The sequence below is a fragment of the Pseudorca crassidens genome, chromosome 2, assembly GCF_039906515.1.
Source record: "Pseudorca crassidens isolate mPseCra1 chromosome 2, mPseCra1.hap1, whole genome shotgun sequence".
NCBI classification, from domain to species: domain Eukaryota; kingdom Metazoa; phylum Chordata; class Mammalia; order Artiodactyla; family Delphinidae; genus Pseudorca; species Pseudorca crassidens.
Window position 1 is genome coordinate 100,485,195 of NC_090297.1, and position 27,208 is coordinate 100,512,402.

General features: G+C 40.4%; 1 protein-coding gene and 1 long non-coding RNA gene across 3 annotated transcripts in view; both read right to left on the reverse strand.

Annotated features, from left to right (window-relative positions):
- Positions 1-8,828, reverse strand: part of LOC137219178 (uncharacterized) — a 33,432-nt gene extending 24,604 nt beyond the window's left edge. The window contains exons 1-2 of one of the 2 annotated variants that reach the window (XR_010941009.1): positions 7,451-8,828; positions 5,446-5,594 (exon numbers count right to left, since the gene is read on the reverse strand). This is a non-coding gene — a long non-coding RNA (uncharacterized lncRNA). Of the gene's footprint in view, positions 1-1,934; positions 5,595-7,450 lie in introns of those variants that run through there. The other variant, XR_010941008.1, reaches the window with a different exon arrangement.
- A 2,040-nt stretch (positions 8,829-10,868) lies between these two features.
- On the reverse strand, positions 10,869-26,496 carry BCAS2 (BCAS2 pre-mRNA processing factor). Its single transcript, XM_067727357.1, has 7 exons — positions 26,219-26,496; positions 26,017-26,109; positions 23,416-23,486; positions 21,527-21,688; positions 13,284-13,334; positions 12,500-12,580; positions 10,869-11,178 (listed from the first exon to the last, which is right to left on the reverse strand). Exons 1-7 carry the CDS (start codon positions 26,309-26,311, stop codon positions 11,052-11,054), a joined length of 678 nt encoding a protein of 225 aa, XP_067583458.1. The 5' UTR covers positions 26,312-26,496; the 3' UTR covers positions 10,869-11,051.
- Between the last annotated feature and the right edge of the window lie 712 nt (positions 26,497-27,208).

The following is a 27,208-nucleotide window of genomic DNA, read 5'->3' on the forward strand; positions in this document are numbered from 1 at the left end:
TTGAGATTAAATGCGGCAAAGTGATTGCTGTTCTATATAAAGTAGAGCTCTGTTTTCTCTGCAGATCTACAAAGTATGAATTTGTTTAGCAGGACAAGATGATAATCCAGTGAGTTGGGTGCCCTTCATAGTTTTAACACTGAAAGTGAAGTCTACTTGAAATTAAATTTAACCTCTGAAAAAAACAGAAGGATCCTTCAATATGTGAAACATCAGAGTAAATTAATTATCTTCGTTTTCTCAAGTCACGAAATGGAGAGCAGACAGGTATTACGAATTGCTGCATAGGTAATTTACTTAACTTTTTATGACCTTGTGCCCTCTATGGTCAGACAAGAATACTACAAGAAATAAGCAGTTTCTCTCTTAAAGTAAGAGAGCATAACAGAATGTGAATTGAAGGAAAGACCTTCAAACTTAGTGAAAAGTAAAAGACAAAATAAGGCAAGGAATATTTACGTGTGGCTAGATAGATTTTCTTAGGACCAATTTTAGTGAGTGGTTAAGATTTAATTATAGCGGGACTTCCCTGGTGGCTCAGTGGTTAAGACTCCGTGCTCCCAATGCAGGCGGCCAGGGTTCGATCCCTGGTCGGGGAACTAGATCCCACATGCATGCTGCAACTAAGAGTTCACATGCCACAACTAAGGAGCCCACATGCCGCTACTAAGAAGCCTGCCTGCTGCAACTAAGACCCAGTGCAACCAAATAAATAAATAAAGATTTAATTACAGCTATAAGCAAAAGCCTAACATATATGGTCATTAACAGAATTCAATTTAAGAAAGTTATTTCCTAAGCTGTACACACTTCTTTCCTTTGAAAGCATTTGACTGCATAGTATGGAGGATAAAAGAAAGACTGAGGGAGAATGAAGCTGAGGTGGTTTTTTTTCTCTTTTTAATTGAAGTATAGTTGATTCACAATGTTGTGCTAATCTCTGCTATACAGTGACTCAGTTATACACATACAGACATTCTTTTTTCATATTCTTTTCCATTATGGTTTATCACAGGATATTGAATATAGTTCCCTGTGCTATACTTTAGGACCTTGTTTATCCATTCTAAATGTAATAGTTTGCATCTACCAACCCAAACTCCCAGTCCATCCCTCTCCCTCCCCCCTCCCCCTTGGCAACTACAAGTCTGTTCTCTATGTCTGTGAGAGTGTTTCTGTTTTGTAGATAGGTTCATTTGTGCCATATTTTAGATTCCACATATAAGTGATATCACATGCTATTTGTCTTTCTCTTTCTGACTTACTTCACTTAGTATGATAATCTCTAGTTGCATCCATGTTGCTGCAAATGGCATTATTTCATTCTTTTTTATGGCTGAGTAGTATTCCATTGTATATATGTACTGCATCTTCTTTATCCACTCATCTGTTGATGGACATTCAGGTTGTTTCCATGTTTTGGCTATTGTGAGTAGTGCTGCTATTAACATAGGGGTGCATGTATCTTTTTGAATTATAGTTTTGTCCAGGTATATTCCAGGAGTGGGATTGCTGGATCATATGGTAAACCTATTTTTAGTTTTCTGAGGAACCACCATACTGTTTTCCATAGTGACTGTACCAACTTACACTCCCACCAACAGTGTAGGAGGGTTTCCTTTTCTTCACACCCTCTCCAGCATTTGTTATTTGTAGACTTTTTAATGATGGCCATTCTGCCTGGTGTGAGGTGGTACTTCATTGTAGTTTTGATTTTCATTTCTCTAATAATTAGTGATGTTGAGCAGCTTTTCATGTGCCTACTGGCCATCTGTAGGTCTTCTTTGGAGAAATGTCTATTAAGGTCTTCTGCCTATTTTTCGATTGGGTTGTTTGTTTTTTTTGTTGTTGAGTTGTATGAGCTGTTTGTATATTCTGGAGATTAAGCCCTTGTCTATAGCATCATTTGCAAATGTTTTCTCCCATTCTGTAGGTTGTCTTTTCGTGTTTCTTTTTCTCCTTTTTTTTTTTTTTTATGGTTTCCTTTGCTGTGCAAAAGCCTATAAGTTTGATTAGGTCCCATTTTTTTTTTCTTTTCCTATTGCCTTGGGACACTGACCTAAGAAAACACTAGGGGACTTTCCTGGTGGTCCAGTGGCTAAGACTCCCAATGCAGGGGGCCTGGGTTCGATCCCTGGTCAGGGAAGTAGATCCCACATGCCGCAACTAAGAGTTTGCATGCCGCAACCAAGAGTTCTCATGCTGCAACTAAAGATCCCACACACCACAATGAAGATCCCACAGATGGCAGCAAAGATCCCGCATGCTGCAATTAAGACCCAGCACAGCCAAATAAATAAATAAATATTTTAAAAAAATAAGGTCATGTTACAACATACTACATACATTAAAAAAAAAGAAAACATTGGTATGATTTATGTCAGAGAATGTTTTGCCTATGCCCTCTTCTAGGAGTTTTACGGTGTCATGTCCTATGTTTAAGTCTTTAAGCCATTTTGAGTTTATTTTTGTGCATGGTGTGAGGGTGTGTTCTAACTTCATTGATTTACATGCAGCTGCCCAACTTTCCCAGCACCACTTGCTGAAGAGACTGTCTTTTCTCCATTTTATATTATTGCCTCCTTTGTCTAAGATTAATTGACTGTAGGTGTGTGGGTTTATTTCTGGGCTCTCCATTCTGTTCCATTGATCCATATGCCTGGTTTTGTACCAATACCACACTGTTTTGATTACTGTAGCTTTGCAGTATTGTCTGAAGTCTGGGAAAGTTATGCCTCCTTTCCCCACCCCCCTCGGGATTGCTCTGGCAATTCTGGGTCTTTTATGGTTCCATGTAAATTTTTGGATTATTTGTTCTAGTTCTGTGAAAAATGTCATGGGTAGTTAGATAGGGATCACATTAACTTTGTGAAGCTGAGCTTTTTACTGTCCTGAATTATGTAACCTTAAACTCCATACCCAAATTACTAGACCAAAAATTTTTAAGATCTAGAGAGAGAAAATTTTATATGAGGGTATTAACACCCCTCCTTCTCCTGTATTTCTTTTCACTTACTGAGATATAATGGGACATTTGGAGTACCATCCATTTTATTTCTAGGTTCTGCAGAGTGAGATTATATATTCACATGAACAAAATTTGGTTGTAACAAAATGCTGATGCCGATTTTAATGGCATTTTTATCTGTAGCAAACTGTATATAAATTAATATTACTAGCATACTTCTTTCTTTTCTCTTCAATTGGTTTGACATTCTCTTGAAATTAATTTTTTAAATGATGGTGCAAAATCAGCTTTGGGAAAACCAAAGTATAACTGAAGGTAACTCAAAACATTGCAGTTGATGATAGTGCTTTTTACTGTACAGTAAAATCCCATTTTAATGAATATGTATTGCCATGTTGTATCCAAATCTAATTAAAATGGAAATTTCCTGCTACTGTGCACAGACTATTTAACCATTTAAGTAAAATAAGTACTAAGCATATTGTTCACATCATATCAGCACAGAATTCTCCTTTTTCCTCATTTGTATACCACCCTTTCTTCTAATGTAGCTTAACAGTAATTTATGCTATGAAGTTAGATAAGTCATCACTGTCCAGGTGTAAGATTCTTGGTTGGTAAAATGTGGAAATTAAGAGCATGACTTGCACCAACTAGGACCTATTGTATAACACAGGGAACTATATTCAACATTTTGTAATAACTTATATGGGAAAAGAATCTGAAAAAGAATATATATATATATATATATATATATATATATATATATATATATATCACTGTGCTGTACACCTGAAACTAACATGAGATTGCAAGTCAACTATACTTAAAAAAAAAAAAAGGGCATGACTTGCAAGTTGCAGACATCACTTCAGTTCCTATCTCATTGAACACAACCTAGTCACGTGGCATATGCACATGATTGGATGGGAAACTGGGAAATTAGTTTTTAGTTGAGCAACCATGTGCCCAGCTAAAACTTCTATTATAGGAGGGGATAACATACCAGAAGGACAAGTTGTAGTCTCAGCTACAGTAAGTCACTGAGAGAGTAAGCTGAGTTTACCCTCTTCCCTCTCAAAAGACATACGAATCCAATCAAGTCAGATAGATATTATAGGGGAATCTTGAATTTGTATAATATATTTAAAAGACAGTTATTTAAAACTTCAGATACTGACCTACTGTTAATAACAAATTTCTTATCTGTCATCTCTCAACAAATCACTACAGCAAGGTTACGAGCTGTTGACTTTTATGGCTATTTCCCAGCCCAAAGTATATAATAGACCAGTAAAAACATCGCAAATTTTCCACTGCTGGGAGTTCCCTGGTAGCCTAGTGGTTAGGACTCAGCACTTTCACTGCAGAGGCCCAGGTTCAATCCCTGGTGGGGGAAACATCCAGCAGGCCGCTTGGTACAGCCAAAAAAAAAAAAATTTCTCCACTACTAAAATTATATAATCAATACATCTATTACATTTTTCTTGATGAAGAAAAACATCGGTACTTCCCTAGTGGTTCAGTGGTAAAGAATCCACCTTCCAATGCAGGGGACGCAGGTTCGATCCCTGATTGGGGAACTAAGATCCCACATGCGGTGGGTCAACTAAGCCCCTGCACCACAACTACTGAGCTCACGCACCTCAGCAAAAGAGCCCACAAACTACAGAGCCCACGTGCTCCGGAACCTGCACGCCACAACGAGAGAAAACCCACACACCACAACCAGAGAGAAGCCCGCGCACCACAACGAAAGATCCTGCATGCCTCAATGAAGATCCCACGTGCTGCAACTAAGACCCAACACAGCCAAAAAAAAAAAAAAAAAAGAAAAGAAAGAAAAGAAAAAATGAAAAAAGAAAAGAAAAACAACATGGGGAGTAGGTGGGTGAAAACTTTATCATAGTGGGCAGCTAAGTTAAAGGGGTTATCTTTTTTTTTTTTTAAAAGAAGATGTTGGGGATAGGAGTTTATTAATTAATTAATTTATTTTTGCTGTGTTGGGTCTTCGTTTCTGTGCCAGGGCTTTCTCTAGTTGTGGCAAGCAGGGGCCACTCTTCATTGCAGTGCACGGGCCTCTCACTATCGCGGCCTCTCTTGTTGCGGAGCACAGGCTCCAGACGCACAGGCTCAGTAGTTGTGGCTCACGGGCCTAGTTGCTCCGCGGCATGTGGGATCCTCCCAGACCAGGGCTCGAACCCGTGTCCCCTGCATTAGCAGGCAGATTCTCAACCACTGCGCCACCAGGGAAGCCCAAGGGGTTATCTTTTAAGCTAGGGAAGATTCAAAGTGTAACAGATTATTTTTGTTTACTCAACTTCTTTCTCTCCTGACGGTGGAAGCACCATCCCCATCTTACTTTGAGGAAATATCACTCCAATCCAAACAACTGCCAACTATAGCACCCTACCACAAGACCACACGTATATGACCACAGCCTGGCCAATTGTACTACCCCAAATCCCTGGCCATACCTCTGAGTCCAAGGATTGAACATGGAATCCAAACGTGGTCAATTGGAACTCTTCTCTAGAATTATATATACTGATACACTTGCTTTCCTCTGAGATTGCTGAAGGGGGATGGTGTAAGTCTGTAGCTGCCTTGTACAGAGGAAGCCTATCTGTAGAAGGAGAGAATAAGGCCAGAAAAGGAGAGAGGAAAAAGATGAAAAACAATTAGGATGACATAGAATCCCTGCATTTAGCTGACCCTGAAGTCAGCTCCACCTCTGTCCTCACCAGTTAAATGAGCCAATAAAGACCCTTTTACTGCTTAAGATAGTTTTAGTTAGCTTTCTGTCACTTGCAAATAGAGTTCCAATATACAGAAGTACATTCTAAGGATGGAGGAAACAAAGAGGATATAATGTAATAAATGTTAGTCCTTAGGGTAGAAAATAGGGTAAAATATATACATCCATTCATAAATGTTTACAAGGCATCCCATTAGTTTATCTTATTCATTTTTGATTTTATGTATTGTAATTAAATGAAATTTGGGGTTTCTATCTGTGACCATGTGCTCTTCCGGCATTAAATTAAAATAGCACCTTCTAATACATAGAGTGGCTATCTTTGAGTGATGGGTTTATGAATAATTTTCATTTTCTTCTTTTTTGCCTGCATTTTCTGAATTGCCTATGATAACCATTTTTTTTACCATTTTAATCAGTTATTTTTATTATTTATTAATTTCCTATTGCTGCTGTAGCAAATTACTGCAAACAGTAGCTTAAAGCAAAACAAATTTATTATTTTATCATTCTGGAGGTTAGAAGTCTAAAACTGATCTATAAGGCTGTGTTTCTCTGGGAGAACATTCTAGGGGCAGTTTGTTTCCTTTTCTTTTCCAGTTTCAAGAAGCTCTGTACATTCCTTAGCTCATAGTCCCTTTCCTTCATCTTCAAATCCAGCAGTTTAGCATCCTCTCTCCTCTCTGATCTCCTACTTCCCTACGGACGCTTGTGATTACACTGGGCCACCCAGATAATCCAGGATAATCTCCCCATTTCAAGAACCTTAACTTAATCCATTTGCAAAATTCCTTTTGCCAAGGAAAGTAACACACTTATAGGTGCCAGGGATTAGGACATCTTTGGGGGCCATTATTCAGCCTACCACAGTTAGCTACATGTGAAAGGTAATTAACATAAAAACTGAAAGGTAATTAACGTGAAAGGTAATTAACATAAAAACTGAGACGCATAACCTAGCTATGTAAAGAGAAGGTATCTTAGTCCATTTGGGCTGCTATAACAGAAATACCATAGACTGTGTGGATTAAACAACAAACAATGATTTCTCACAGTTCTGAAGGCAGGAAATCCGAGATTAAGGTATTAGCAGATTTGGTGTCTTGTGACAGCCTACTTCCTGGTTCATAGACAGCAATCTTCTCACTGTGTCCTCATATGGCAGAAGGTGGGAGGGAGCTCTTTGGGGTCACTTTTATAAGGTTACTAATACCATTCCTGAGGGCTCCATCCTCATGACCTAATCACACCTCAAAGGCCCCATCCTCAAATACCACCACACTGGAGATTAGGTTTCAACATATGAATTTGGCGGAAGGCACAAATATTCCGTCTAGAGCAGAAGGCAATATTTCAGTGGGTTGGATAAAGACTCCTGGGAGAAAATAAGCTGAACAATCTCTGGGTCATGGTCTGGCTTTAGCTTCCCCAACAGCTACAAGAGCCTCTTCTGGGGAAGTTAGGCAAGAAGGCTATAAGTGAATCCTGGGAGACGAAAGACTCATCAGCATTTTTGGGCTTTCTGGCAAAGCTGGAATATAGGCTAGGGGCTGCACCTTTGGCAGAATATGTTCAGGAGATGAACTCCTATGAATTTTCTACTTCTAAGCCCTCCAGAAGTAGGATATAGCAGAACACTTCCAGCAGGTCAAGGAGGGGAGAACAGGAACTTCAACAGGACAGAGAGCAAGCCAAGTGTAGGTCAGAAATGTGGGCCAGCTCACCTGGGCATCCTGCTCCTCAGGGTATAAGGATGGCGCCATTGTAGTGGGCACCCTTGTGATGAGAGCTCTCAAAATGTTAGTCTCTTGAGTCATACTATTCCAACCTGAAATGGCTGCCCTCTATTGAGTGTACAGATATAATCCTGGGATCCTCTTTCACCAACCTCTTTGGAAGAGTCCCTTTACCTTTTCCCTGTGTTGGGTCAGAAGAGCACATCCTCCAGTAGCTCCTTAAGATGCTCAGGAAGTAAATGTTTTCAAGATCTCACTTGACTAAAAATGTCTTTATTGTATCCCCACACTTAACTGTTAACTTGACTATACAGTGTCCCAGGTTGGAAATTTTTCGTAATTCTGAAGGCACTGCTCCATCGGCTTTTTTTTTTTTTTAATTTATTTTGGGCTGTGTTGGGTCTTCATTGCTGCATGCGGGCTTTCTCTAGTTGCAGTGAGCAGGGGCTACTCTCTGTTGCTGTGCACGGGCTTCTCATTGTGGTGGCTTCTCTTGTTGCGGAGCATGGGCTCTAGGGTGTGTGTGCTCAGTAGTTGTGGCTTGCGGGCTGTAGAGCACAGGCTCAGTAGTTGTGGCGCATGGGCTTAGTTGCTCCGCGGCATGTGGGATCTTCTCAGACCAGGACTCGAACCTGTGTCCCCTGCATTGACAGGCTGATTCTTAACCACTGCGCCACCAGGGAAGTCCCTCCATTGTCTTATTTCTAGCTTCCAGAGTTTATGTTGAGGAGCCTGAAGATATTTTGATTGATTTTTTCTATGTAGCAGGTCTCCTTTCCCCCAGATCTTGCAGAATGGGCTTTGTTGTTGTTATATCATTAATCATAAACTTAACTCTGCAATCCAGCTAGACTTGTGATAAGGAAAACATGGAACCCAAAGAACTGCAGTAAGAGCACAAAGGTTATAGGAGGTTGTGAGTAGATGGGGGTGGAGGGGTGCTCTCCTGAGCTACGGAAGAAATCAGCTGGTAGTTAAGATCAAACACGAGTCAAAAATTTTGCAAGATCTTAGTTCCCCGACCAGGGACTGAACCTGTGCCCTTGCAGTGAAAGCATGGAGTCCTAACCATTGGACTACCAGGGAATTCCCTCAAACTTTTTAGCTGTCCACAGTCAGCAATAGTGATCTTCCTGCCGGTATTGCTATTATTCATGGACCCAAAACACTCCATGGCTTCCACAACATTCATATCCTCTTTTCACCTCGCCAAAGACCACGTTTTCCATCCAACCATTCAGTTTTGGCAGTGCAGATGAAAACTGGAAACGATGGGCTTCTTATTCAAAAGGATGCAGTTCAGCTGAGGTTGAATCTGGGGAGAAGGGAGAGAAGGGACACAGGAGGATTGGAACTTGATTTGAAAGAACAGTCATGTCTACCCGGGGAGGGATCTTTCTTGCATACATCAAGTTCAACCTGATGTAAATTACACTCTATTAAAATTGCATACACACATATAAAGCATTACACAGGATGTGAAGCAGTTCACAGAACCCTTGAAGCCATTCATAGATCTTTAGCTACTTAAAAATACTTAGTATATAACCTTTCAGGTATTTGCCCATATAAGAGAAAGTCACTTTTGTATATAAATTCCTAAATAAATTTAGAAAAGTTAGATAAATGGGGAGGGTGGGAGAAGGATGTTGTTTACAGAAAGCTAGAACATAGAAAAATCCTAAATCACACTAGTGTTTTTCCCCTTGAGGGTGGCTAACTTTGCAAAGTGTATTATCACCTCATCTTAAAATTTAAAAAAATCTGTTAAGAGGAAATTAAAATGTAATTCCTTTTCCCCCCAACTCGTCATAAAGAAATATGTAGCAAGCATTATCCTCAACAGTTTTAACATGCTACTGAACTTTCCCTAGGGTTTAGGTTTAGGCCATTGTGATGCACTTTGTTTGGCTGTGCTGTGTGCTGCGTGCTGCACAACTTATGGGGATCTTAGTTGCCCGACCAGGGGTCGAACCTGGGCCCCCTGCAGTGGAAGTGTGGAGCCCCTCGCTGTGATGTGTTTTGGATACCGATTCTAAACCTTTAAAGATTTTTAAACTTCATCACTATACCTTTTTTGACGTTTCGTAAGTACTTCATACGTTTCTCTAATTTATTGTCCTCCGTAATTAAGCAGTCAACAGCTCAAGACCAATGAGCTTCCGACTGAGGCTAAAGATTTGCCAGTTCCAGCATATCTCATATAACCATTTCCATCATTTTTATTTTAGAAAGAGCAACATATGAAAATATTCAATAAATTATATAAATACTGCTATTCAAAAGATGAGTAAAACTGAACTGATAGATGGTATGAACTTATAATAATATGAAATATTTGATAGCTCACATATGAAACTCCATACTTACTGTACAGAGAAGTTATGAGTGCAATACACAGAAATTTTAAGATGATTTTTAAAAAGCCGTAAATGAGGTTACATTATACAAATTATTCTGTAACCTGTTTTTCCTATACATGTACCTTCAAAACCACTGACCCATAATATTGTCAATTATACTTGAAAAAAAAAAGGCACTGACCATTACCAACATAATAGGTTTAAAAAGTTCTAGGTTTAATTTGTATTCTTAATGTTAAACATCTTTTTTTCCTGGTGAGAGTTCACCTCTCAGTGATTTGTAAAAGGTCTCTCTGTACAGTAAGACTATGACTTATTTGATATAATGCAAATATTTTTTTCTGAATTGGGCAGGAATCTTTTTACTTTTTCATTCTTTACAAGTAGAAGGGTAAGAGCATAACCATGGTGCTAGACTACTGGGTTCAAAATTTGGATGATGCTTTCTAGCTAATAAAACTTCGACAAATTAATCAGCACCCGTTACAGTTTGTGTATGGGAACAACAGTATGTAATTCCATAGGTTTTTGTGAGGATTCAATTATTTTTCTATTCATGTAAGTTTAGTTCATCTACCTAAAGTGCTTGGAACAGTGTTCAGCACATACTAAGCTTTATGTGTTACTTATGACGATGATCATCATCACAGATGACATATATGGAGTCATTGTATTTCTTTAGTCTTGTCTGGTAATTAAGAAGTCATTTAGAACTACCTCTTTCATTTTATTTTGGCCGCACTGAGCAGCATGCAAACTTCCCCAACCAGGGATCGAACCCGTGTTCCCTGCATCGGAAGCACGGAGTCTTAACTACTGGACCACCAAGTCAGTCCAACTACCTCTTTATTTGAAATACTTATAAATCAAAAGTTTCCAACTTCTTGTACATGTTGAAAACTTTCAATAAAGATCTCTTGGGTACAAAATATGATCCTGGTGACTCAAAATTAATTCTACGAACATTATTATAAAGTCATACTTATTTTGAAAGTCTAAAGTTCTTTTTTTAAATGGCAAAAACACAAGACAAAACAAGCCACCATGTTGAAATTTTTTATTTTGCTGAAATGTACAAACAGAATATAACAGTCCACATTCTATGCTTTCTAAACATTTAACCACTGATGATTTCCGTAAGATGCTGTTGTTTTTCACAGTTCAGATGTTTGATCTTCTGTGAAAGCCCAACATGCCTTCCTTTCTACCCACCAGATTAGTCTTTTTCAGAAGTCTTGCCGTATGTTTTCTTTGTTTGCCTCTCCATGTTGCTGCTTCATTTGAAAGAGTTCATTTTCTAATTGTACAATAGTCCTTTCAATCTCATAATTCTTACTGACCAGGGATACCCAACTAGAAAAGAATAAAGGGGGGGAAATTACTTAATGTGAACTTTCCCTTATAAGATTTTTATAGTATATATATTTTCAGCCAGGGTCAAAACACTAACCTTCACTTTTAGCTTTACATTTTCAAAAACTGAGGTGTAATTAGGCGGGAAAGTGAGTAAAGGGCGTATAGGACCTCTGTATTACTTCTTAAAATCTCAAAATAAAAAGTTTAATTTAGAAAAGAACAAATTAGAAAGAGCTGAAGAGATATGAAAGAGTGAAGTTGGTATTTAATTGGATTAACAAAAAAGGAGAGAAAATAGGGCAGAGGCAATAAAGAAAAATGATGAAGAAATTCCTACAACTGCTAAGATAAAATTCCATAGATTCAAGGAATCTTCCCCTTCCCCCAGAAAAAAATCTCTAGGACAAATGAAAAGAAACACACATGTACATGTAGAAGATTATATTAGTTTGAAGAACAGTGTGGAAAGATGCATAATAGACTGATAACATGGGGTACTTAGAGGATGAGGGGAAGGTGGAACAAGGACAATGATGTGGGTGATGGAGGCAGGGAGGTTAGGGAAAAAGCAAATCAAAAATGAAAAGAAATGATAAAAAAAATCATGACTATATTCAGGGATTTGTACAAACTTATTTGAATACATGAAGAACAACATTAAAAAATATATATATGGGGCTTCCCTGGTGGCGCAGTGGTTGAGAGTCCGCCTGCCAATGCAGGGGACACAGGTTCGTGCCCCGGTCCGGGAAGATCCCACATGCCGCAGAGCGACTGGGCCTGTGAGCCATGGCCAGTGAGCCTGCGCGTCCGGAGTCTGTGCTCCGCAACGGGAGAGGCCACAACAGTGAGAGGCCAGCGTGCAGGGGAAAAAAAAAAAAAAAAATATATATATATATATATATATATATATATATATATATATATATATATAAACAAAGGGAAAAAACCCCTGAGACACATAAAATTATCAAGAAAGTATGGAATCTCCCTCCTGCAAGAGTTAAAAGATAGACTTTTTTCCTTTTAAAAGGAGAATATAGGTAAAATCCTATTCAGAGCAGAAGTACTGGGCAGAAAACAGGGTGCTCTAAGATCAGAATAAATTAGCAGTGGTTCAGTTTTTGTTTCTAACTCTCATTTCCTTCCGAGCCCATACTTCAGAAAGAGGAAGAGGCGGTGAAGAGTGGGATTCAGAAAACAGCATTTCTGTGACACCTGTGGCACCCCATTTGAATACTGTTTGAATTATATTGTTGAATCTTGATCTTAAAATGTGCTAAGCAATTTAAAAGGTGATGGGATTGTGGATACTCACGTTGACTCCATTTCTCTTAATTTAGATCCAGCTGTGAGCTGCATGTTCTTTCGCTGCCAGTTTAAGTCTTGAATATGTTTCCTGTAAAAAAAATTATTTATACAACCCACCTACATTCTAAAATAAGACTAAAATCAGCAGAAAAATCTATAACTAATACATTTTTAATACTTTGAGAAGAACAGATATATGTATGTGTATATATATACACATATATAGTCATAGACTAATTCCAGGAAATAACTTACTTTTTTTTTAACTTTCTTCTCATTATTTTTCAATTACAAATTTCATAAAACATGCTCATGGTGAAGAATTAAATACACACACACAAGCATGCACACAGACAGAATAAAAATCCAAAGTCCCTCCTCCCATGTGCTTCTCCTTCTCCCTGATAACTTCTGTTCAGTTTTTGGTGAGTGTCTTTCCAGATTCTTTCCTGTATATGTATGTGCATGTATAGATTAGGGTGTTTTGTTTGCTTGTGTTTTTAACATAAATCAGATTATACATGCTACTCTACAAATTTTCCCCTTCTAAAAGTACCTTTTCAATGTCTGCAGACTTGCAAACTGCAAATGACCTGGTAGAGATGTTTTCAGACCTCAGGTCTATTTCTCCTCTACTCAGGTAGGGCAAACCCAACACTAGACACTGGACACAGTGGATCATCAATTATTTACTCTCATATGACTATAGTCCAATGGTTCCTTTTTCTTCTCATTCTATTTATTAAGATTCACCTCAACTTTATTATAAAATAAGAAGAAAAACAATTTACCTTAACTTCTGGAGCTCTTTCTGTGCATGTTCAATCATATGAACTAGATTTCTAAAAAAGAAAAAGAAAATCAGATCAATGTACATTAAAATCACATAGTACCAACTAAAAGTGTACTATCTAGTTGATACAAGGTCAAGTTTTTCTGCTAAAAATAGTATTAATTGAGCTCTCTGTGCCAAACACCATGTTAGACACTCTATAAAACTAATTTAATTCTCATAAGAATTCTTTGAGGTAGGTATGATTATCCCTATTTCACATGTTAGGACACTAAGAAAGATAAAGTAAGTTGGTCAAGGTAACATGGTTAAGTGTCAGAGGTGAATTCTACTTCAGGTCTTTTAAACCCTTGAGCCCAAACCATTTACTGATATTCTGATTTTGTGTACTTATATCACGTCTTAAACTGTTATTGTCTTTTCATAGACAAGATGGGAAGTATCTGATGAGTGCACTCATTTACACTCCCTTTTATCTCTTTATTTCTTTACCTACATTTATCTTGTCACTCTCCCATCTACTGCTAGCTAGAAAGAAGAAAAAAACTGTTGTGGAAGGCTATAGATTCAGATTCCAGTCCAAGTCAGCTCTAATGAGCAGAGGGAAGAAGTTGAGCCATACAGAGTTCCATGGGATTATTATCATTAGAGAAGTGATTCAAGGGTAAAGTTCAAAATCTATCTTTTCCTAAATAACAGCTTTACTGAGATATAATTTACATACCATATCAATTTCCTCTTAAGGCAGTAGAGTCCATTTCAACCACATTGGCCCTACTATGCTCTTGCTCTAGATCCAGTATTGTTTCCCGGCTTTTGTGACTCAAATTTCCTGCTGCCCTTCTGAGTTATTCTCCTATCTCCACTGACTGATTTCCTATAACTAACTCCAATTCTCTAGAGATCTGGTCTTCAAAAAGTGGTGCCTCTCCAGCTTTCCTTTAGCTCATCCCAATTTCCCTGACTTTGACACTCATTCCATGCTGAGGACAATAAAGCTTAGTACTCTATTCCTGACCTCCAACCATTAATAGGGAGCTTTCTTTTGAACCACCTCTTCCTGAAAGCCCAGTTTGTGGTCTTCTCCCTTCTTCCAGCCTCCCTCTTAAGTACACAGGTCTCTCCTCAAGTACTCTGAATGCTGAAACTGATCACACTGCATTATGGGAGTCAGAAGACTTGGCTTCTAGTCCCAGCTCTGCCCTAAATAGCTATGTTTCCTTTGACGAGTCACCTGACATCACTTGGGCTGAGTCTGTTTATTTGTAAAATTAGGGGCTGAACTTGAAGGTTTCCCTTCAGTTTCAAGTACAGAATTCTCTCCTTATTAATGAAATACTATTTTTTTTAAAGAAGTTCGGCACCAAGACCTACTTAGAGCTTTCTGCCTAGCATATTTGACACCCTCAAATCCTATCACGGAGAAAGAAAATATAGTACAGCTCCTCTGGAGAAGCATCCATTGGGTTTGGAGGAGACAAAATATGTGCAGAATGACCAACACTATAAAGTGTTATGTAATTAAGTGTACAACAAGTGATGTGCATAATAATTTGTATAGTTACTCAGAAGAGAGAGAGAGTACCAGAGGCAGAATTTTAATCAGGGAAGAAAAGGAAACAGATTAAAGTTGGGCCTTCAACAAGTTGAATTTGGGTAGAATAGTTAAAGGTATCCCAGGTGGAGATAAGGCCTGAGTAAAGGTTCGGAGGCAGAGTTTATGATAATCACCAAGGAGAGGACTAGTTTGGCTGGAGTGAAAGTCTACAACCAAGGTATAGCCTTTTGCTTTGAATATCATGTTAAATAGCCTGGACCTTACCTTGTAGGTAAGGGAAAATTATTAAAGGTTTCTAGGCAAGATGAAAGCAATGCTCTCTTCAATTTAATGCCTCCTCCCCACCCCCCATCCCCTCACCTATGTTCTCCTCCATTCCTGGAATGTTCTCACTCTCCTTTAAACATCCAAATCTCACCCTTTTCTGGAACCCCTGTACACTGTTGGTGGAAATGTAAATTGGTGCAGCTACTATGGAAAATAGTATGGAGGGTCCTAAAAAAAAAAAACTAAAAATAGAACTACCACATGATACAGCAATTCCACTCCTGGGTATATATCTGGAAAAAATGAAAACTCTTAATTTGAAAAGATACACGCACCCCAATGTTCACAGCAGCACTATTTACAATAGCCAAGACATGGAAGCAACCCAAATGTCCATCAACAGATGACTGTATTAAGATATGGTGCATATATACACACATACAATGGAATATTACTCAGTCATAAAAAAGAAATACTGCCATATGCAGCAATGTGGATGGCCCTAGAGAACATTATGCTTAGTGACATAAACAAATTGGACAGAGACAAATATTGTACGATGTCACTTATATGCGGAATCTAAAAAATAATGAAAATTCATGCAAAACAGAAACAGACTCACAGACATAGAAAGCAAACTTGTGGTTAGCAAAGGTGAGAGAGAAGGGGAGTAGGGACAAATTATGGGTATGGGATTAACAGATACAAACTACTATATATAAAATAGATAAGCAACAAGGATATACTGTATAGCACAGGGAATTATACCCGTTATCTTGTAATAACCTACAGTATAATCTGCAAAAATACTAAATCACTATGCTGTATACCTCAAACTAACACAAAAATCAACTATACTTTAAAAACCCCCACCCCCATTCCCTAATCTCACTCTTTTATAATGGTCCTAATCCTTAACGTCCCTTTCTTTGGATCTCTGTAGTTTATGGACCACAACACACAATGCAGCACTTGCTTCCATACTGCCAAAAATGAACTACTAGTTATCTGGCCTAGAATATCTTGCCTCCTCAACTAGATAAAGCTTCCTGAGGACAAAGATCACATTTTTCCACTTTGTGAAATACACATTTTGAGGATTGATTTGTTCTCAAATTTCTTAATCATCCCAACCCCATTTTCCCTTTATTCTCCTTGCAACATATTCACAATAGAAACTGAATTGTTTGTTCTGCAGTTTCTTAAATTCTGGATTTTGCCCAAAGATCCTTATGTGGCCAATAGACATTTAAACATGATTCTGAAAACCTGAGAAAAGGTATTTATTATTTTGTGATTTTTGCTTTACTGTTTCAGGAATCATACTCTAACAAATAGTTTTATGCACAGTTGTGTAGTTCAATGGCCTTTTTTCCTTAAAAGAGACTCAGGATTTTAGGGCTCAAAGGAGCCATGGAGATCATCTAACCACTGAGTTTTACAAGTTGGAAACTGAACCCTAAATAGATAACAAAACCTAAAGCTAAAGCTAGTTATATGGAACAGAAACAGGAGCTAGTGGCACTTTTGTTTCTGGTGTTAATTCTCTACTTACAGTCAATTCTCATCATTTGCAGATTCTGTATATGTGAATTTGCCTACTCACTCAAATTTATGTGTAACCCCAAAATCAATACCTGCACTGTTTTGTGATCATTCATGGACATACTCAGAGCAGCAAAAAATTTTAGTTGCTGGGCACGTACATTTCCAGCTGCACTGGAACAAGGAGATACTCCACCTTCTTGTTTCAGGTCTCATGCAGGCATGACCAAAGGATAGAGTTTGATTTCCAATTCTGGCAAGTTACTTAACACTTCTGAACTTTATCTTTTCTTTTATAAAATAAAGAAAATACAGAATCTGCCAGGATGAGCTGTTTTAAAGGATTTAAGACTATAATCTGTCTGAGATGTGTATATATACATATGTACATATTTCTCCTAGGAGAAATGGTTCAGTATTTGTTAATTCAGTATCAAAGGCCACTTTATAAAGCACAACATGCAATAATGAGAGCTAACTGTATAAGCAACCCCCCACATTAAGGATTACACTCTACCAAGCTGTGATTTGTAAATCAGACCTCAGAACTCATTATTGCAATATTACACAACAAATGTGTTACGTTTACATCCCCTTAAACTTTGAGATGGGTCTCAAAGCCTTTCATATGGGTTGTAGTTCTAGGACATGACCCCAAGTGAAAGTCCAGCTATACTATTTTTATCCCACTTCTCCTACTCTATTTCCCACATTAAAAAAACAAGACTGGTGAGTGGTCTTGGCACTGCAGGGTCGGGGGCAGAGGGGATGCAGGGCCTGGGCCCTGGTCCCCTGCCTTCATTTGCTCTGGGATCACCAGTGGCAGTGCCATAAAGGAGCCAGGCGCCATCCAGAGAGTCAAATCTCCACCCAGCATGGGGCACGTTTCTCCTCCAGCTGTAAACACGGTATTTCTTAAGTAAACATTTAATACACTCCCTCAGAAAGGCAGCCATGGGGGCACGAACCACACGTGGGTGAGAGGAGAGAATTCCATTCTCTTGTCCCAGTGCCTCTGGGATGAGAGGGTGCTAAGGCCTACAACCTTAGTCCCGGTGCCCAGGAGGGGGTCATACGGAGCTGGTCTCCAAGGAAAAGACTGCATCCTCCCGGCTGGAGGTAAGAGGCGGGACCTGCTGGGGAGGAGGTGGCCGAGAGTGCACCTGTCTGCAGCACAGTCCTGGCCTCAGCAGAAGCTGCTAGTGAGCGCCCTGTGATGGCTGGGGGTCACGTGCCTGGCTGCAGCTCTTAGGAAAGGATGGGGCAAAGACCGGGGCGTTCATCCTCCCACGAGGCTATCTGTGGGCGGGGGGTGAGAGTTTAAGTGGCAGATGAACACCGAGAGGGAGAAAGAAGCCTTGTACTGCCAACTGAGCGAGGCAGTCGGGCGGGGAGGGCAATGGAATAAGGCACTATGATCTGTCTTGCTGATTTCTCTCACTGAGGGGGAACGGAGCTCAGATCTGTAGGGCTGAGGCCCAGATCCTCCCTCCAAAGGCTATCCTTTTCACAGATCCCAGGAGACAAGAATAACTGACTGCTATTTTAAGGGTTGGAAACTCCTAGAACTTGGACAGGACTAACAAATTGGTGGTGCTAAGATGATGCTCCCCAGGGCGGCTGCCAGGCCCGAGACCCAGGTAAAAGGCAGGAAGAGATGACAAGGCTGACTCCAGTGGGAAGAGGTGAAGAGTGGCTAAGGGAGAGGACGGCTACCTGGGCCTAACTGAGGCTAGTCTGCCGACTGGGCAGAGCCAGCCTTGACTTCGGGCTGACTTCCACCCGGCTGCTGGGTGTCCGAGGTGGATGAAGTGGAGAACAGGGGAGGGAGAAGAGAGACAGGCACTTGGGGCTAACAAGCTGGGCCTCAGGAGCTAGGGAAGGAGGTCCTGCCACCAAGCAAGGACGGGCTAGGAGTCCTGCAAGACAAGGGTACGTGGAGGCTGCCCACCACACCCGAAAGGTATAGCCACCTGTGACCTACAGTTCCAAGACCTTAGTCAGAGCTAAGAGACCTGGGGAGGGCGGAAGGGTAGGATAAGCAAAAGGTAAATAACCTGTTAGGCTTGAACCCTCACTAGGACTTCAGAGTGTGGGCTGTGGCGAGGGACAGGTGAGGGCGCCAAGTCCGGGGACTGTTTTTCCCACGTGCTCGTGGACAGACAGACAGCTGCCCTGAGGGAAGGCAGGGAGGTGGGGCAGAGAAGGGGTGCGCACTGCAGTTAGGGGATGTGCTCTCCCAGCTGCAGCTCAGAGTAGACTCTAGGTCGTCTGAGAAGTCAGAGGGAAGAGACAAGAGACAGATGATGACAAAGAATTTCAGCTGAGGGAGGGGAGGGATGGGCCTGGTCACCTCCTGCTGCCCTGCTGGATCCTGCTAAGCACAGCTAGCCATCTGCCCTGGAGAAGGAAGAGGACTTGAGAAAAGGTGGAAAGAATGTGAGCAAACACATTGCTGAGTTTGCAAGTCTGGGCTGATGCTGTGCTGGTCTCTCCTAAACTCCCAGGGCCGAAGGGCTGCGGCTCTGGGGGGGAAGCCCTCCTTGGTCACATACCAACTTAAATGCCCTCCAACATCTCCCCTATCCATCCTATGCTGGTTTAGAGAAAACAAACAAAAACAACTAAACACAAAAGAAGAATTCCTTTTCCCTTCCTTGCTTTGCTGTAATGGGGTTAGAAGCCAGGTGAGGGGCAACAGGAACAGCTCTCCTTCTCCTGGCAAGGGGAGAGGACACCCCACTTCAGAGGCCCAGGAGTAGGGAGGTTGCAAGAGTCGTTGGAGAGCGGAGGAAAGGCTACAGACAGACACTGGGGGTGGGATCACAGGGTCACAGCCAACAAGCCCACAGGCACCTAATGGCCATGGTCCACCCCGTCAGCCAGGTCCATCCTTTCCCATCAGACACATTTACACTGAGGGTAGCCCCTAACAGTTAAGTCCCTGCAGTGAGGGAGATGATGGTCGACACTGTCACCATATGTGACACCAGGGGGCCAGCACACAGGGCACATCCCTCACTGTGAGGAGACAACAGTGGCAGCCGGTTCAGGACACCCTGTTCTTATGGCAATGGTCACAACTGGGTCTTGGGGACTGAGGCAGTGTCTGACGACCTAGACATCTGGCGGGTACATCTGGGAAGACGATGATGCAGGAGGTGATGGGTGCTGAGCTCACAGGAGTGACAGATGCCCGCCGAAGACCCACCTGTGTCCCAGGCAGAGGTTTGGCACACAGTTTTTTCTGGGAATCATCCTCTGGGAAGAAGATCACTAACAGAAAGGTAGGCTTATAGAGCTGGGGTGGGCTGGCCGTTCAAACGCCAGGCAGTATGAGATGATCACCCTCTGTCCCTCCCCACCTCAGAATTCCTGGTTTTAAAGGGCAGTAGAAGGAATGGATTCCCTCTTAAGTCCTGGTGTGGCCCTGGGCTTCCAACTGCTTAAAGAGGACAAACCCAAAATACAGATCTTCTTTCTCAAGTTCTCCTGGCCAAGCCCTGGTCCTCCCCTTTCAGGTGGTTCTTGGCCTCTATCATCTCCAAGGCCCAAGGGCCAGCCAGGAGCAGGCCACCAGGGAGTCCAGCAGTTCCTGAACCTGGTGGGGAGGCAGCACAGAGGCCTCCTTCTGGATTCCAGAAGAAATCCCCAAATTCTCCATGGAGGGGCAGGCCTTCTCTGGGGAAGTGAGGTGTTATAAGCAGAACTAAGAGATGGGTAAAAGAAAGAAGACGGGAAAAATAAAGGACAAAAACAAAATAGCTCCCTAACCCCTTATAAAAATGAAATTTATACATATGCTTTGTCCATATTGAGTTTCTTTAAAGAAATTGGTGCCTGTCCACAGCATAGCTTCCTGTTCTTCTGAAGTCTTAATTGTTTAAATTTAAAAAAAAAAGAGGAGGAAAGGAAGACAAAAAATTTAAAAATTAAGCAAAACTAAAAGGAGGGGGAAAACCCAAACAAAAGCTTCACATTGCTGGAGATCCAGCTGTTGGGAGATCGCCAACCAGCCAAGCCACCGCCCGTACCCTCTGCCGTCCTCTGTGCGAGACATGATGAGACTGTGGGTCCCGAGGATCAACGTAGTTTAAAAACACCCAAGATGCTTTGCCCTGAATTTTAAGCAGCACATGTGACCCACTACTGGGCATATACCCTGAGAAAACCATAATTCAAAAAGAGTCATGTACCAAAATGTTCACTGCAGCTCTATTTACAATAGCCAGGACATGGAAGCAACCTAAGTGTCCATCATCAGATGAATGGATAAAGAAGATGTGGCACATATATACAATGGAATATTACTCAGCCATAAAAAGAAACGAAATTGAGTTATTTGTAGTGAGGTGTATAGACGCAGAGTCTGTCATACAGAGTGAAGTAAGTCAGAAAGAGAAAAACAAATACCGTATGCTAACACATATATATGGAATCTAAGAAAAAAAAAAAAAGGTCATGAAGGACCCAGGGGTAAGACGGGAATAAAGACACAGACCTACTAGAGAATGGACTTGAGGATATGGGCATGGGGAAGGGTAAGCTGTGACAAAGCCAGAGAGTGGCATGGACATATATACACTACCAAACGTAAAATAGATAGCTAATGGGAAGCAGCTGCACAGCACAGGGAGATCAGCTCGGTGCTTTGTGACCACCTAGAGGGGTGGGACAGGGAGGGTGGGAGGGAGGGAGACACAAGAGGGAAGAGATATGGGAACATATGTATTATGTATAACGGATTCACTTTGTTACAAAGCAGAAACTAACACACCATTGTAAAGCAATTATACTCCAATAAAGATGTTAAAAAAAAAAACAAGACTAAAGGTGGCATGGGTTTAAAAGAAACAAAAAAGGCTTCTTACTCATTATACACTTTCCAGGCATTGCATCCATGCTGTGACATTAGTTCCAGATTCTCAATTCGAACCGCTTGATGCTCTAACTGGGCCATAGAATTGTTTACGCATTCTTGCCACGCAGTAATGTCATTTTTCTGACCCGAGGAAGGGGCTGGAAGTTCATATCTGAAATTAAACAACAATGAAATAAAACCACATATTCCTCCAAACCTTTCTTTCTCCTCCCAACAGAATGCCTCATGGGTCTAGGCACACTGTAAAAACTACAGAAGACTGAAGATAAGATGCAGACTTTGCAATAATAAGAAATCTATTTATCCTAAGAAACAATCAATTTACAAATAAGATTTAGCATCATTATACACAGTAACAAAAAATTGTTCACTTTAATGAACAATTCAATAAGCTACACTGTGCATTCATATAACGTACTGTTATATTAGCTATTAAATGTTATTAAAGAATAGTTAAAACATTAAGATGTTTGTAATACATTAAGGGAAAAAAGGATAGAAAAAAATATGCACCTACATCCATCCACCATCCCACCCACGTACCTACACCCCTCTAGAGAAAAAATGGCAAAGGGGTATAATAATTTCTACATTTTGAATTCAGCCTTTTCTCTGTATTCATAATACCCAGTCCTTCAACACTGCCAACATAGCCAGCAACATACACTCTTCATAAATCTCAGCTCATTACTCAGTTACTACAAACTAACTTCTAATTTCCATTTTGTTATTTTTAATAGGTATTGTAAAAACTCCAAATCATTCCTATGAAAAATTGAGGGATATGCAACTGGGATTAAGAAGTGATAAACCATTTTGTTTAAAAACAAAAAAAAAACCCAAAAAACAAGCTTTACACATGCATCATGAATGCAGCATTTTGGGAACTTCTAATCATAACCCACAGTAAGAAATATTTTACACTGTGATCCAGTCCACAAATACACACAGCTGAACAGAAGTTTCACAAAACAAAACTTACTTTTACATGCAATGCATTCTGATATTTTCTATCCTACTTCCTTAAAAAAGTGCTGTGGTGTCTTACTAAACTTACTGCACAATCTACTGCTTAAAGGATCATGACCTACTTATGGGTTCAAAATATACTGTTATGAAGGAGTTACTATCATGAACATCTTTAGAGCAGAAGCACCTGGAAACAGAACTGAGGAGTCCTAGGAGTTTTCCTGCCTTTATCATTCAAGCCAGATAGGAAATGGAGCACAAGAAAAGAAAAAATCTGGTCCTTCGGTTCTATAGACTAAAATCCCTCTTTTAATCTGTACATATGCTGAGAGGATAACCCTATTGTTCATGTGGCCCTCTCTGCTCTGCCAGATTAGTTACTGGTTCTCATAATTTCATAGTTTTCTTAGAGCTGAAGGGGGCCTCAGATGTTAAGCAACCCAATTCTCCAATTTAGTGAAAGTAACAAAAGGGTGTTTTGGTTTTTTTCCTGAAACAGTTTTGTAGTAAAGTGGTATGGGAAGGGAGACAGTAGAACCAAAGTCAAACTATGCAGGTACTCTGAGTTTACTAATGTTGCCTGTGTAAGAGCGAAGCACTACATGTCTAACCAGGAACCTTTCCTCGGGAATTCTTAAACATGAACTTAGTTACAATTTACCATTCCCCTGTTATTGGATTTTAAAATAGTTTGCATTTTTAAATAAAGGTGCAAAGAATATTTTTGAACATTAACACAAGATTATATGAACCACTATTATAACTATTACATGAAAAAACATAAATGCATAAAAACAGACAAGAATTTTTTCTCTTCCACATTTATTTTAACATGGCTACAGCAGTTTTACTAATAAATTAAAATTAAACAATGATTTGAGGCCAGCTGAACCCAGAAATAGGACTTACCGTTTCATACTGAGCAATTCAATTGGTTGTCGAGCAGCCAATCTTTCAAATTCATTTCTCATTATGTCGGTCTGATGTGTAAATTGAAGAAAGAATTATTTCCAAAATCATATCAACAAACTGTATTACTATCCATTATTAACAGATCATTTCCCTTCCCCCCAGGTCTTCTCTGCAGTCAGTGCTCTCTAGAATCTGGAGAAGTGCACAGGCACACACACACTTCATATGTAAAGGGGCCCTCAGAGAAAAGGATTAATCCTAAATCAGTGGTTCTCAGTCCAGCACACATTTAGAATCAAATGGGAGTTTCGAAAACAATTCCAATACAATTCACATTATCACTCCTCTCCCCCACTACAGGACGTGATTATAACTTTTGCTTTCAACTCACCAGTTGATTGTAAAGTCAAGCCAGTGTTGAGAACTATGGATCTAAGTATTCACTGGGGGCATGGGAAGAGAGAAGAGGACGTGGGACATAAAATAATTTGCTTTAGCGCTATGAGCCTAAACCTATACTTTCTTTTTGATCCTGGCTGCTCTTTTCACTTTACTCTTTGCAAAGGAGTAACAGGGGAAGGGACAAAAGGACCTGGTTCTGCTGTTTGCTCTAACAATTTTACTATTTTTAAAAAAATGTGGTATAGCTCTACCTCTTTAAGTCCAGTGTTTTGGTCACCATCTTATTCCATTTAGACTAAAGAGTAGGCAAAAAAGACCTTCCAGAGGTCACATTCCTTGCTTAAAAATTGTGCATTAAGCATGTCTTCATTGGAGAAAGACTTTTTTTTGGACTATTGCTGAGTTTCACACAACTCTAAGAAAATGTGGTTACTTAGTTTCCTGCAGAAACTAAGGCATTCTAGCTAGAAGGCTATGCACAGTGACAGAGTAAAAACTAACAATTAGGTAAGACAGAAACTACAAAAATATAGTACAAGCCAATCTTCCGCCACGTAACATCACATGGCTAGTAAGCAACAGATCTGGAATTTTAACTAAACTCTCTTCAACGAATGAGCCAATTCTCACAGGGCTAAGTCATAAGAAGAACTCCAGGCATGAATTGCACACATTAAGCATTCATTAAACTGCCTTAGGCACTCTTCATACATTCAGTGATAAATATCTGGGTTCCTATCGTGTGCCAAACACTGTTTTAGGTGATGAAAATACAGTGCTGAAGAAGACAAGCAAGATCCCTGCTCATAGAGCATTCTCATTCTCAGCTTAGACAGGCCTTCCTCAGCCATCCTATCTAAAGCAGTCACCCAGTCACTCTGTATCACATCATTACTTTAATTCTCTGTATAGCTTTATCAATAATCTGATATTTTCTGATTTATCTGTCTCCACACTCTAGAATTTAAACTCCTGTTCCCCAATAACTCGAATAGAATCGATTTTCAGAAATAGCTGTTAAATGAATTAATGAAAGAGCAGTTCAAACGCAGTTTGAGGAGTGCTTAAGGTCTTGGGCAAATTAGTTAGCCTAACCTGCAGTTTTCCCATCTAAAAAATTGGGATAATAAACATACAGTTATATAGTTCACAGAGCTGTTTTTAGGACTGAGACAGTGAACCCAGTACACTATTAGCTTCTACTATTAGAAAGCGTTAACTAATCAGTATACTAATTATAAAGACAGGAAACACAGGCTGTATCTAAAAGAGGTAAAAAGAAAACTGGCTCAAGTATTTAAAAGTTTGTGACTGAATGCAGTTATCTAAAACTTTCAGAAATCAAGCTAATAAGTACCCATTACTGTCCTTAGTTCTTAATGTGATAACATCTATATTTGGGCAACATCATTTACAAAAAGCATGGGAAAACAGCATGCCATAGGAACATCTCTCTCCTACTTAAAACTTAACCAATATTTTTTTTCATGTTACTTCAATAGGAAATCCTGCGTTTTAATAACAGAATTCTTTCATAAATAAATGGTTAACTGTAATGGGGGAAAAAACGGAACATGTATGTACTAAAATGCCTAACAGAATCCATTAACTTAGAAATGATATTTTACATTTCATTCAGCTAATTAGACCCTAAATAGTATTTTGGGTGCACTTCTGGGCTAAATAGCTAAATGGTTTGATATGGTTCACTTAGATATGATTTACCTCTACAGTCATTCACGTCCACCCAGTAAATATTTTAAGACTTTTGATACAAAGGCCGCCCTCCACTGGTTCTCAGAGGCTTAGGTAATTAGGCTTTTGTAAATATATTAAAAAACCCTAGATCACTTGTTTTACAGTAGTCCTTAATTAGAGAGAAGAGGATTCCTTTGAGAATTTACGCAGTAAACCTATCTGGGAAAAACGTTAACACTAAATTTTGCTGTTAGGTCAGTTCGCGGAGCCCCAGAAAGTCCTTCCGTGGCTCTCAGAATAAGAACCCCGGGGAAGGCTTATCTGTGTAGCTGTTTTCAACTGACTGACAATACCTATACAACAGGGTAAGTAGTAGCTAAGCAAGTAACAGTTAAAGCTGGAATTTAAAATTCACTTCTACGTGGCGAAGCCTCTCGATCCAAAATAAGGATTCACAGGATCCTGGTTCATACGCTAGGCTCAAAACATCACACTTACTTCAAAAGCGGAATAATCCGGGGCTGTCAGGTAGCTCAGGTAGTTCTTGGTAGGTCGGTATCTGCGTGTTTCCTCCTCCACCAATGCCGCAGCCTAAGAACGAGAACAGAGGCCAGGGTAGGGGCAGCAAATTGTTAAGCGATTCTTCCAGCACTAAGGGCCAGCGAGCGCTGAGTCAGTTACACAGACACCCCGAACTTACCGCTTCCCGCACACCAGGCGCTTCATAACCTTGGTCAAAATACGGCAGCGCATCCACCACAACCTCTCCGGCCACCAAACCCGTACCCGCCATTCTTAGGTTCGCCGAAGTTTTCCGACTCCGCGCTGGCTCAGGTTCACTTAAATACTCCTGCGCCCTACGCTAACGTAATGACGTCGCCTGCGCATCAGCTTTGGCGCCTGCTAAGTTAATTCTGATGGCGCGCTCGCTAGAAATTGCCCGACCATTTTGTTTTGGTCGGAATTGACGTCACGTCGTGGTTTCCCCTAGTCAGCGGTACATCTCAACTTCCTGTCCCCACGTGCTCTACCGTTTTGCCTCCGACTGGCAGCAAAGTGGAGAGGAGTTGGGACTTTCGGTTTCCTCCAGGACGCTGATATTTGGTTGGGGAATCCTTTAAAACTTTTGGAGGGAACTGGCTGCAGGATTTGGCGGGGAGCAAGATACTGGTTTCCCACCTCGGCTTAACTCTCCTAACCTTCCACCTTCTTCCGTTAAACTTCTCTCTTTGCACTTCCTTGCTGTATCCCCATCATTCTTCGTTCTCAGCGCCCCGAGGGTCTTTGCACTAAGTGCAGTTCTTTTACAGATTCTGGAAGTGGGCGCTAGTCTCCAATTAAAATTGCGAAGCTTTAGACTCTGCGTAACAAAACGAACCTGATCTCGCCCCCAGCGCGAGATAACCGCCCGCTAATCCCATCTTTTAAAAAGACTGTGATTTCGCATTCAGGGCGTGTATAAAATCCAATCATTTTGCCCTTAGAACTTCTGGTAATAGAATAGTTTCTCATTGCCTCCGACCACTCCTGCTACTGCTGGTGCCCAGTCTCTGGTCCCTGGCTTCCAGTTCCTTTTGACTAAGCAGGGAAAGACCAAATAAGGTAGTCGGACTATATATACCGTGCCCGGTGTGCAAATCTAGACCCCGACTTTGCCAAGAGCCTGGAAATGATGGCCACTGTAATTAAA

Bases quoted from the DNA above. Each gene is read 5' to 3' on its own strand.
- BCAS2 (XM_067727357.1), bottom strand. From the start codon at position 26,311: ATGGCGGGTACGGGTTTGGTGGCCGGAGAGGTTGTGGTGGATGCGCTG. The intron at 23,487-26,016 runs GTAAGTGTGATG...TTTACACATCAG, and splicing joins CGGATTATTCCGCTTTTGAA to ACCGACATAATGAGAAATGA. The intron at 11,179-12,499 runs GTGAGTATCCAC...ATTCTTTTCTAG, and splicing joins TTAAGAGAAATGGAGTCAAC to TTGGGTATCCCTGGTCAGTA.